The sequence below is a fragment of the Bolinopsis microptera genome, chromosome 8 (assembly GCF_026151205.1).
Source record: "Bolinopsis microptera isolate Bmic1 chromosome 8, MBARI_Bmic_1.0, whole genome shotgun sequence".
In the NCBI taxonomy this organism is placed as follows: domain Eukaryota; kingdom Metazoa; phylum Ctenophora; class Tentaculata; order Lobata; family Bolinopsidae; genus Bolinopsis; species Bolinopsis microptera.
In genome coordinates, this window is record NC_087079.1 from 64,509 (window position 1) to 77,485 (window position 12,977).

General features: G+C 38.5%; 1 protein-coding gene and 1 long non-coding RNA gene across 2 annotated transcripts; both read right to left on the reverse strand.

Moving 5' to 3' along the window:
* Nucleotides 1–6,363: 6,363 nt before the first annotated feature.
* Nucleotides 6,364–8,677, reverse strand: LOC134819823 (monoglyceride lipase-like). The gene is made up of 7 exons (XM_063829972.1): nucleotides 8,615–8,677; nucleotides 8,149–8,333; nucleotides 7,888–7,952; nucleotides 7,499–7,716; nucleotides 6,960–7,093; nucleotides 6,687–6,834; nucleotides 6,364–6,551 (listed from the first exon to the last, which is right to left on the reverse strand). The coding sequence occupies exons 1-7, from the start codon at nucleotides 8,675–8,677 to the stop codon at nucleotides 6,369–6,371; spliced, it is 996 nt and encodes a 331-aa protein (XP_063686042.1). The 3' UTR covers nucleotides 6,364–6,368.
* A 2,016-nt stretch (nucleotides 8,678–10,693) lies between these two features.
* LOC134819123 (uncharacterized) lies at nucleotides 10,694–11,655 on the reverse strand. Its single transcript, XR_010160727.1, has 3 exons — nucleotides 11,590–11,655; nucleotides 11,286–11,380; nucleotides 10,694–11,146 (listed from the first exon to the last, which is right to left on the reverse strand). It is a non-coding gene; the product is annotated as an uncharacterized LOC134819123 (long non-coding RNA).
* Between the last annotated feature and the right edge of the window lie 1,322 nt (nucleotides 11,656–12,977).

Genomic DNA, 12,977 nt, shown 5'->3' on the forward strand with positions numbered 1-12,977 from the left:
ACTGATTCCCTGTGATATTTTTGCCTTCAGCAATAGTAGGGAAAAATAGATTTTCCGAGATTTCAGATATGGGTCAAATTAGATTCCCTGAAAATTTTGTAAACTTTCAAAGAATTCCATCATAAAATAAGAGCATTTGAGTTAAGAATATATCAGTGCACAAATGATCTTTGTGAAATTTGGTGTTGTAGGGTTTCAATCCTCGTTTGGACAACTAAGCCACGCAGTTTTAACACATAGTTAATTGTAAACGGTACAAAACACATCAAGTGCATCCCACTACAGGTAATTTATATGATTTGGTCGTCCAGGACACTTTGCAATTTGAACTATTGACTGCTATGATACTGCGCGGCTGAGATTGTACACGTGTGGACGTGTGGTGTCATGTATCACCCATGTTATAAGTATTTGTTTTTGTTTGCTGTCGCCTGTGACACATTACATACATGAGGCCCTGTGTGTAACTGTAATGTACGTTGGAATAATTTAATTAATTAATTAACTCTCTGCTATGGTAATGGTATTGTATGCAGTCTTCAGTGTATAAAGCCACGTGATAATGTAAAAATTGAGGATGCCAATTTAACATATTACGGTCGATACACATTTTTGAAAATGTATTCAATACAATGAATTGTACAATATATACATTTATATAAATCGATTAGAATACTTTTGAAAAAGAGTAACAAGCTCAAAATCGCTACTGTCTAATTTCTCCGTAAAAAAGCACAGTAGCATGAATAGCGTTTGTCAATGTGCATCAAAAATGATTTTAAACGATTCCCTGTTCAATTTTGGTTCAACCGCAACTTAATTAATATTGCAATCAAGCATGGGTTATAAACATATTTCATACGTATCAAATTCAATGTGTTTTTGGTGGATAAATATAACTTTTGATTACCTGGGCTATACATTGATTACCTGGGGATTGGAGGACTTCGCCGCTTCGACGAGCCGCGCGAACTAACATTCTTGCTTCGATCGTCGTCGATACTTGCTCTGCTTCGCAGAGCAACGATCTCGACGGATTGACATGTCGTCAATCAACCTGGTATGGGGAATATATGGGTTGACCATTGTTAATGATTTGGCCCGGCGCGCGCTACTTCGTAGCTCGTGCCATCGGGCCAATATAACATTTCGAGAAGAAAGCGGCGCGCGCTACTTCGAAGAAATTTAGACGAGTAACATCCGTCAAATATATATAATATGGGGTATGGGGACACCGGCCATTATGTCCAATAATCAGATTACCAATCTCACTCCAGACACTCAGCGCGCAGCTTTTGTAACTTATGCGTCACTTCTTTTTAGTTTGTAGTTAGCCTGCATTTGTTTTTATTCTGCGATTGATTGTATTAATCAGTAAACGGTCACACCTTACTTGTGCAATAAAATTTATAATTTACTTCACCCAAATATAATGAAGATTCTGCGAAATGATAAGGTCGGCTGAGCGCCGCCCAGTAACGCTTTGCATTAAAAACTCTCTCGATTATTTTTATTTGTGTTCTGTTTATATACTTAAGGCTTTTGTTTAATTGATGACATTTATATATAAACCCACTTTAAATTTGTACCATTTTGTGATACATGATGTAATTAAAATTAAAATTTTATTTAGTTTTAAAACAAACAGCGGTGGAAAATGTATTTAGTGCGCGGCTCGGCCCAGTCACGTAACACAATGCAGACAAAAATTCGGCCTAAAATAAATCTTTTCGGAATACCCTGCGGTTTCTTTGCGTTCGCGACTATACTTACCTGAGGACCCCAGGCTATTATGTTCATTAACATATGGAGCGACATAAGTTGAGGTGTCCGTAGCCTAGGAGCCATCAAAAGTCACATAACATTACCCATGTTTATGGAATGAACGGAAATGAACAAACATGAACATTATCCTCAAAGTGCTCAAAATTTTCAAAATTGGTCGGAAAGAGTTAATGTTTGTCCTAGGAGTACTCAAACCAAGTTTGGGAATCACTGCATGTCTAGAACCGATGTAACCAATGTTCCAATTTTGTCCCAATAATCCTCCTAAGTATCCCATATAATATTCAATTTTGCGACCAATTTTGTATTATATTTTCGTTAAAGTTCCAGAATTTTCCAGTTTTCAGAATTATGTACACAATTATTAACACACGTACCTGAATTCTCTCCAAGTGAAGTGAGCAATTAAAATAATATGTTGTTGTAATATTCCAACTTCATGACCGAAATGTTATCACGAGATGTACATGTTCGCTTACTTTGTCATTACTTTATTACGGCTGCGGTAATCTATAAATAATCATACTTTACACACATTTCTTTACACGCTGTAGGTTCCACACTGCACATGGGCGTATCATATTCCACTTAAAATTAAAAATTACCATGCACATGCACAAATTGCCCATTTTTGTCGATAAATGGTACATAAAAATGTAACCATTTATCGACAGAAATACGATATATATAATGTTCCCGGAATAGTATAACCTAAAAATGACTTGTTTGAAATCAAATATCTAATTAGCCGAGTTCTGATTATATCTTACCAACCTTCCCGATAACACCAGTTTGTATCTAAACATTTGCTCCTAATAGCAACACTAACGTAATGGGTTTTATTTTCAGTTACTGATGGACTGACTTGCCATTGTGTGATACTGATAGTCGCCGAAGGATCTCTCTGACATGAAAACGGCTATACTGACGTCTGACAAAGAAGAATGTTCTTTCTTCTCTAATCTCTGACTCTCATTTTGCTGTGCCGGGCCCGGAATGTCGTGCCCTTGTTATTTCTGGAAGATAATGTACTGCTGGGAATAATCTATACTCTATTTTAATGGTCTCCTTCTCATAAAACTGTAAAACATACAGTAGGTGAGGACATACTAGAATTTTTGGAATATAATTATATGGCTTAAAAATACAATTCAGTCACACTGTAGGCTCAATATTGTGAACAGTCATAATTGTGGGTCAAGTTTTGTAGTTAAATCAGTAATGCATCATGTCTTAACTCCCAAACCATCTGATAAACCGAGTTTCGACCTCTGATCAATTAAAATGAATTACTTTCAGTTACTGCCAAAACGTTCTTCTACAAATCCTCTACAATGATGCCGAACGCTTGAACTTGAAGATTGAGTTAATCTTCAAGATGTTGCTCCGATCAAAGAATTTAAGATGAAAATTCCAGTTCATAATGTTACACTGTGCACGGGATTTAGAAAGATAAACATTATATATTATAATCCGTTGTTTCAATAAATTTGTTTTCTTTGTTAATCACTAACTGATCGATGATCTAACTAGGTTTTATCTCTAACTTAAACTGTGATCTGAGAGAAGCTTTATCAGTGTGTAGTGTGCGTGCAGTACTGCGCCGTGACGTAATAGGACGAAAAGTACCTGCCACCAATGGTCAACACCAAAAGCGCGGCGTACTGCGCGCGACCAACTTTTTCGCCCGTACAATATATGGAACAGATATTTTACGAGTATCACCCGTTAAAAATTTGACCGATGATTTTATGGAATTTCGAACCTATTGGAAATAATTTTAAAAGAAAAATATTTGATATTATTGGTTTATTGGTTAGAAATTATCGCCGATAACCGATAATGAATTTTTTGAAAATTATCGCGGATAATTTTACCGTCGATAATATCGGTTGCAAAATCAACAAAAACAAGTTTGCACGAAAATTACAAAAAAATAAAATTTCGAAATCAAGCCCGCCGAAACGAATGCGTTGCCAGACACGTGGTTGGTTGCTTCACGTTGTATAAGCCCGCCTTGCTCGATTATCGTAATATATTATTAATTGACGATGTCAATTCATCGCAGCTCGGCGCGGCACAGCAGCGCATCTCGCCGATCTAGCGAGTGAGAAGCCTCATTGAGTGCGCGGCACAATAACGCATCGCATCGCGCTACAATGTAATAAATTTATTGACAATGTCTACCCTTCCATATCGTTGCTTTGCGAATTAACAAAGCTAGCAAAGCAACAATCTTGTCAGATGCGAAGCAAGAATGCTAGTTTGCTTGTAGGTTCACAACCTACCAGGATGCGCGCCGAGTTGGGCTCGTCGACGGTCCAATTTACCATAAGCCGCGCTCAGCCTGTCATTCTGCCTTGCTCTAACCAGAGCCCTCTCGCTTGCAGTAGCGCGCGACTATCCTACTTGTGAAACAAGCGCGTCACGCAGTACGCGTAGGCACATGGCTATGTGAACATTCCGCCGAATCTTTATGTTTACGAACATAAAAGCCTGAGGTCCCCAGGTAACGGTCCAATATATGGAACAGATATTTTACGAGTATCACCCGTTAATAGTTTGCGCGACGCGCCGAAGTTCTCCAACGTGCAACGTAACATTATATATTATTAAATGAAATAACAATGAGGGTCACAACGTGATACAAATTAAGTTGCTTTAACTACCGCCCTGATTTCGCTTGAAGAAGCGTGCGACTGCCGAAACAAGCGCGTCACGCAATGCAGTTATACGCGTAGACTCATGGCTAGGTGAACAAGTTAAGCAATAATGAATAAATGATTTATATAATTGATAGTACCGGCCGAAAGCCCACGTTTGGGTGAATTCCCGTTTAGCCAATTCACATCACATGCACGATGACAGATGATTTTTCTAAAATATTTGTTATTCTGCATTCTGTACATGACATGATCGTACGCCATACGCGTAATTAGTTAAGTCGGACATTGATTCACGATGTCAATGTTATATATCCTTCGCTTCGCATCTCGCCGATCGAATCTGCATACGGCACTACTGGGTTGCGCATCAAATAATGTTTCTCGAGCATCAAATAATTTTCTTTGCTAGTTCAGTACGATGCACCATTTAATTGACGGGTGTTACTCGTCTACATTTTTTCGAAGTAGCGCCGCTTTCTTTTCGAAATCAGAAATGGCCCGATGGCATGTTCTACGAAGTAGCGCGCGCCGGGCCAGACCATTAATAATGGTCAAACCATTAAACTGGACCTCGCCTTGTATCACGTCGTTACCCCCAGGCCACGGTCGTTTCGTTCTTACGATACCTAGGGGAGCCGCGCACTCGTGCGCGGCGGGTCGTACATTAACGTATGTGCAAGCCTCGCCGGGCTGCGCATGTAAAGGATTGACATCGTGAATCAAGGTCGGACAGTGCACTAAACTTTTAAATATATCGCAATTACTTTTTACATTACCGGCGGCGCTCAGCCTGTCATTCCGAATCTTTATTAATTGTTTATGAATTCCTGATACTGATAGCCCGAGGTCCCCACTCCCCAGGTTGAGGTAGCTTACTAACTTATTACATGAATGCAATTTGTACGTAGTAGGTCCATATTGCTCCTTATTTCACCTTCAGGAAGCTTGAAAAAAAGCGCTCATACTGCATGCACAGGGATTGGCCGCATGCATTGGATTGGCGGGTCAGGTAACAAAAGAGCACCGCGCACTTAATTCGATCAATGACTGAAAACTCACAACATCATCAATCAATATCATGTCACGATCAACTTCACTAGCTGTTCACGTTCAAATTAAACTCAAACTGTAATAATAATTGCATATGATTTAATCGTAATTTCAAATTTATTACGAAACTTGCTTTAATGTTTAAATTACAATATAATTTCATCCGATCAACAAAATAAAAAATCTGAATTGAACCACATACACAATACAACAAATGATAAAGACAAAGTATCATCATTCATCGTTTTTTTGCAATTATATTATTGTCAATGTCATGAAGATGTAAGTGTAACTAGGTGAGACCGAGCTAATAGTCGTACGCGCGGGTAGCTACTTACCTGTAGACTACAGGTAAGTAGACCTAAGACCACCCTGTCCACCGGCCGCGCACTGGTAACGACTATTAGCTCGGTCTCACCTAGTTACAGTTAGGATCAGGAGCAATTATATATTAGCAATAATATTAGCAATTATATTAGGAGAAATTACAAATCATACGGAGCACGGAGAGTGGAGTAAATCAAAAAGTGGAATAAATTATAATTTTAATCTAAAGAATAAAAATCATCTGTAAAATAAGATGGGCACCCAAAACACGGTAAACACATAGTCAACTACGTCCGCAATTACTTGGACCCAATACATCGAATTAATCTAAGTCCAAAAATTTATGAAAAACTATTTAATAACAAACAACAGACCAACTTTTAGTAATCAATTGAAAATGTAACTTTAAAGACTTAACACATTATGGCTACAGCATAAACAGCAAATTAAGAAACAAAAGTTAAAAATCAAACATGTGCCTAATTGCCAATCTACGGAAAATATTCTAAAAACACGGCCTTTTCAAAACGATAAACCCCCTCATGACGAAGACGTCTCAAAATCAAACACAACCGAGTTTATAAAGTCCAAACAGTCCTGTATCACAACATTCCTTATCTCCTGTGTATCCAGCAGGAGAGCATGTCTCGCTCCCTCGTACAGCTTCAGCTGGGCAACCTCAGGGATCCGCTTGAAGGGTTCAACCCCCGCCACATCACACACCTGTAGTAGGGTAAACTGTCATATTGAACGGAGTGCTTAAACCTCAATAATAGCGAAAAAAGTATTATGTGATGGATAAAGTGGATTTTGAAAATTTTGAGATACAATAAGAAAGGATGATGATTAATTGCATACCAGGTCATCTGTGCCGTGCTGTACAAGGCATTTTACTTTCAGATTCATCAAGTTTTTCTGTGCCTCGTCTATAGCATCAAACACTGCCACGGTGAACCCCGGCTTGCTCTGGTAGTGCCAGATCAAGGGGTCGGTCGCGTACCCTTCCCTGAAAACGACAACTACTAATCGACCGATGACAAAATAAAGTCCTCTTAATTTCCTGGATGTTAATTTGTTTCACAATATCATACCTATTACCTTGAGATATCACAAAACTTTAGAGTTTCAAACCTGTCCTTTTCGTCTGCGATCACGTCCTTAGGGTCGAGTGCTAGGGCGCGACTGGGAATGTAGAATCTTGGAGCTATCCAGGACAACGCACGTGCAGCGACGCGCAACGGTAACTTGTTGTATTTCCCGTGGATCTACAGAATAGAAAGACTGAATAACTGTCAGTTTCAAAGTTTACGGAAAATACTGTGAAAGTGTGAACAAATACACACTTAAACTTCGAAATCTGAAAATTCTCGAATATATATCGAATGTCCATGATTGGCCATCAGAAATAATAACATGGGAGAACGATAATAGTAATACTAAAGTCACACATTCAGAGCTCACATAATAACTAATTACTTTATAACTTAATAACTAATAACTTAATACTAATTACTAATTCACTTAACAACTAATTACTTAATAACTAAATAACTAATTACTTAATAACTTAATAGCTAATTATTTCTTCACTTAAAAACTAATTACTTCTTCATTTAACAACTAATTACTTAATAACTAATGACTTAATAGCTAATTACTTAATAACTAACCTTCAAACAAGGAGAACTAAGTATGCATGCAGTGAAGAGCTGAGGAACCTGCAACATACAATGAGTAGCTAGCAGCCCACCCATACTGTGCCCAAACATTATAAACGGCTTATCTTCGCCCACCTCCCGCCTGTGCTCCTTCATTAACTCTATTGCGTCGGTTACGTACGTGTCAAAGCGGTCCACGTGAAATCTGTGTCCGTCACTTTGTCCGTGACCTGAGAAGATATTGTTTTTATAAAGCTCCAACACCTCTATCACGTGACACAATTGTAAAAAAGTAATAAAACACTCCATAATGTGCCCTCAAATAAGGTTTTAATTGTTTAAGTCCTAAAAAAAGAAACTTAAAGTTTTAGAAAAAGGAAGAAACTAAAAGTTCATCTCACCAACATGGTCGTGAGTAGCGACGGATATCTTGTGCTTGTTTAGGGTCTCGCAAAAAGCATTGTACCTGAACAGTAAGTGTTTATCATTGTTACAAGATACGGCTTACAGTAATAAGGTTCATATTAAAACCATGCTGGAATCGAAAAAAATCGGGCGAGTTTCATAATTAGTTTAACTGGTTAAACCTACAAAATAACATTACAAAATTTTGGAAAGTTAAACACTATTTCCCTCCTGAACAAACAACCCAACAAATAAACCTCTCGCAATGTTCGGCGTATCCGTGTAGTATGTAAACGTGCGCACAGCAGTTCTCCACGGGCCAATTTATCGTGTAAAGCTGGGGTCCGGCACATAACGCCTCGTCCACGGGGGATCCTGGCGCCTCTGTCACAGGGGATCCTGGTCCGGCATCAACCTCAACTGGGGAGCTGGTCGACGGAGACTGCGGGGGAAAGGTTTAGTTTTAGTGAGGGAATAGGTCAACCTCATCAATATATATAAATACCTATACCTATTTTGAAATCGGAGGTAATAATAGCTTAATAGGTATTTATGAGGTCTATTTAAGGATAGACATGAGGGGGCATTGCTTAGTTTTCAGTTTTGAATCAATAAGGGCAAAATTCAAAACAAATTGCAGAGATGTATCAAGACTTCTTCTTGAACGTGAAGGGGTGATTACGTATAAATTAATTAATAAATTGTAAAATCAAAGGTACTTGCCTTGCTTGAGGGTTGCCTCACAAATTTTCCTCGCTTTCTACCCTCAGGCTTATCATCTGACATACCCTAATGTAATAAATAGTAGTGAGTTATTTAATGTTTCTTTGAATTTGATCATGGGATAATTTTGGTTATTTTGTACTATATTTTTAAATCTCGTATAATTCTACACGTTTCCAACATTTTGAGTTTGAGCAGTTGCTTATTGTGCAGGTTCGCCAATGAAAATGAACCTCAAATACCTCGCCAATATAGTATCTCCGGACCGTTAAAAATGCTGCCTAGATTACAGTTAAACTTAAAACAGTGAACACTTATAAAGAAAAAGGACTACGCTGCAGGAATGTTTTCCATCCAAAGTCCCTGACATTCAGTGAATTTGGAGATTTGCCAACTACCAAAAAAGTTCCCGGACAACATCAGGCAGAAACTAACAGGTGAGCCCAGAGGGTAACAGGGAGCTACAAAGCTACAATACTAACTCAGTCCAGAACCACATGGTACCATGAATCAGAGCGAGCAATAGTAAACTGATTAGGCCATACTTAGAGGGCAGTCGGGGGCGAGACGGAGCCAAACTATTGTGGAGAGAAAGTGCAATTATCCTGGCTGTGATACTGAACCCCTACTTCGTTATAACTACGGATGTACATTGTACATGGGAAAATGTACATGGTGCCCAATTAATACATGGTAAAGTTTACATTATACGTTTGCCTGGGAATGAGTTTCTGTGTGGAAGTAAAATCTGGTTAGATATTTTTTAAAATTTTAATAATACGCAAAATATATAATGAAAGTAAGATACAGTACATAATATTATTATCATATTTATTAACATTAAATCTAATTTGTCATAAAATCGCTGGTTCTAAAACATAAAATATACTCATAATTATGAAATTTTCCTCATAAAATATGCCTCATAATTATTTATTCATCAAAATGGAAATAAAATTACAAATATAAATATCTTTATGTAGCAAAGATGAATTTTCATAGCAACGCTTTTGTACATGTGAGTAAAACTACAAGTATTGGCGCATGTTGGTTTCGAGCAAAGCACACTTAAATTCATTATGTGGAAACAAATACTTCGACTCCCTGCGAAACACTCCACCTAAAATCAGAAACTACTCAACAAGTTCTCATGTAGAATCAATAAAATCACAATTATCACCAAAAATCAATGTAATTCGCTATGTCACTGCAGTGATATAACACAATAAAATTGCAAGCTAAAAGAGTTATCTACAAATTTAATCTTGCGTACGACACTTTGTTACGTAAAAGATTATCTCATCGAGTGTCTTATTACAAAGCTAGCGCAAAAACGTGAACAAAAACGTGGTGTCAAATATCTTTAAAGTAATTAATTAACTGTCATAAACGTGATAATATTACCGAAATATTCAAATTATATTTAATAAAATCACATGATTGATATATTTTGTCTCGATTCACAACTTTTTCGCAACTTTCCAAAAACTATAAATGTAACACAAAATTTGGAAGATATAAAATATAAAAATATGTTAAATACGTTAAAGTGTAAAATAGGGGCGCCCAACCAGACTAGTCCTACAAGGGCGTATCTGTGATAAACTCTGCCTGCTCACAAGTACTCTCACAATACACACTGCACTCACTCAGCCGTACAGCGACCAATTATCACAATAACGCACGGTAAACAGTATCGTTCTAGTTCAACAGGGTAGATACGATATTTAGTATCGTGTAATAAGTTAAAGAGGAAGATACGATAAGTTAGTATCGTATAATAATGGAACCACAAACCCTTACAAGCAGTCAGTGCTGTAACGGGATTAATTATACGATAAATGGAGTATCACTAACTACTTCAATTCGAATCTTACACGCTATTTAGTGCTGTAATACGATTTATACGATCTAATGGCTAGAATTCGATGCCTAAGTTAGTGTTCAACAGTCCAACTGTTATCCTAAAGAACCATCCATAATCTTAAATCTAGTACGCTAATCTTACACTTAAATCCAACGGTTATTTCACTTATGAGCTTATGTCTAACGCTGATTGTAACGTGTATTGTGAGAGTACTTGTGCAGTGAGCAGGCAGAGTTTACCACAGGTACGCCCTTGTAGGACTAGTCTGGTTAGCCACCCCTATTTTACACTATTTAGTATTTATACGCCCCTTTAGTTGTCCCTAATTCTGAACCAAAATAGGGAACAAAAATCAAATTCAGAACGAGCACAAACACGAATAGAAACACTGAGTTACTGTATAAATATGTACACTTATAAACACAAATAACATACCAAATTAGATCCGCGAGATACCTAATACTGTACCCACAGTAAGCTTGCCACTCACTTGATAGATACAGTAAGTTTTCTGGGAGGGGATCTAGTTTTAGAGTATAGAAACTCCCTCCCCGAGGTTTCCCAGTCGAACAGGGAGTATGACATTGGGGTAGTGTTCCGTCGTGGCGATAAACTTGCTCGAGAGTGGGGGTTGTCTCCTACTCTAATGTATCTCACTGTTTTTCCTGCAGGAGAAGCACACATTTCAGCTTGTTTTCTTTACTCTTGGAAAGGGGATCATCTGTTAAAAAACGTCTGATTTGGCTCCAAAAATAAATAAAAATCATCTACTAGTGAGAATCTGCCACCAATTAAAATCCGTACCAGTAAAGCGTTTTGGCGGGAAATGTTCCTTGTTGAATTCACGTCTACCAAACTTTATAGAGTCATTTATCCTTACCAGCTGAGGAGCAAATAACCTGAAATTAAAAGAATTATTAACCGTACCATTTTCTGTAGCTCTTAGATCATAGATGAGATCAAGAGCATGCATGTGATTAATTAAACCTCAAGATGAAATTATACAATTAACCAACTATAATGAAAACAATAAATCGCTCAATGCCGACAGCAATGGAATAGAATCAAATCTGCTTATATAAATTTTTTACTGTTCGTCAAATCGAACCTTCTAGCTGCTGAAACTTCGTTGTAGCTGACCGCCTGTCGGTCTAACAGTTTTAGAGAACTGATGTTATGAATCACAAACAATCTGTAGCACTCTTCTTGAGCGATCGGGTTGCCGAATAGATCTGAAAGGTTTGCAGATAATTTCATTGTTCAGTTAAGGTTATACATACTGAACTGGAGTGGAGTGTCCACGCCGCGGGGCCGGGATGTTGCACTTACATTGCCGTATTCTGACAAAGGGGAGTAAGTTACCACGTCACCATTTCGAGATAGTATGACGTTTTTGGTTTTTATCTCCGATTCTTTTTTGCATAATTAGATCAAAACTCAAAAGTTGACACGTTGGAGACAACCACAAACCAGGCTTTTTACTGGAAATCGACCGCCAAGTTTTTGTTGAGGACAAAATGAAAATTCCTATAGAAAAAAACAGTCATTTTAACAGTTATTCATTATTGAGCTGTTAATCACTGAGAATATGTAGTTTAGCATTGTCATCATCTGGTTAAAGCCTTCAAATGACACCAATAATCGTATACAAATTACAGATTAACGCGTAGCTAATTATACTCAAGACGGATCAGCTGATTACGCGGTTCTCGTACAATCTATACTAATAATCCCAGGATGTGTGTGTGTGTGTGTGTGTTTGTGTGTGTGTGTGTGTGTGTGTGTGTGTTGTGTGTGTGTGTGTGTGTGTGTGTGTTTGTGTGTGTGTGTGTGTGTTTGTGTGTGTGTGTGTGTGTTTGTGTGTGTGTGTGCGCGCGGGTGTGCGCGCGCGCGCGTGTGTGTGTGTGTGTGTCTGTGTGTGTGTGTGTGTGTGTCTGTGTGTGTGTGTGTGTGTGTGTGTCTGTGTGTGTGTGTGTGTGTGTGTTTGTGTGTGTGTGTGTGTTTGTGTGTGTGTGTGCGCGCGGGTGTGCGCGCGCGCGCGTGTGTCTGTGTGTGTCTGTGTGTCTGTGTGTCTGTGTGTCTGTGTGTGTGTGTGTGTGTCTGTGTGTGTGTCTGTGTGTCTGTGTGTCTGTGTGTCTGTGTGTCTGTGTGTGTGTGTGTGTGTGTGTTTGTGTGTGTGTGTGTGTGTGTGTGTGTGTCTGTGTGTCTGTGTGTCTGTGTGTGTGTGTGTGTGTGTGTCTGTGTGTGTGTGTGTGTGTGTGTCTGTGTGTCTGTGTGTGTGTGTGTGTGTGTGTCTGTGTGTGTGTGTGTGTGTCTGTGTGTGTGTGTGTGTGTGTCTGTGTGTGTGTGTGTGTGTGTGTGTGTGTGTGTGTGTGTGTGTGTGTGTGTGTGTGTGTGTGTGTGTGTGTGTGTGTGTCTGTGTGTCTGTGTGTGTGTGTGTGTGTGTGTGTGTGTGTCTGTGTGTGGGAAATTTCCGAACGGTTAAATCAAGAAAAC

Bases quoted from the DNA above. Each gene is read 5' to 3' on its own strand.
- LOC134819823 (XM_063829972.1), bottom strand. From the start codon at position 8,677: ATGTCAGATGATAAGCCTGAGGGTAGAAAGCGAGGAAAATTTGTGAGG. The intron at 8,334-8,614 runs GCAAGTACCTTT...TTTCCCCCGCAG, and splicing joins TGAGGCAACCCTCAAGCAAG to TCTCCGTCGACCAGCTCCCC. The intron at 6,552-6,686 runs GTATGCAATTAA...ACCCTACTACAG, and splicing joins AGCACGGCACAGATGACCTG to GTGTGTGATGTGGCGGGGGT.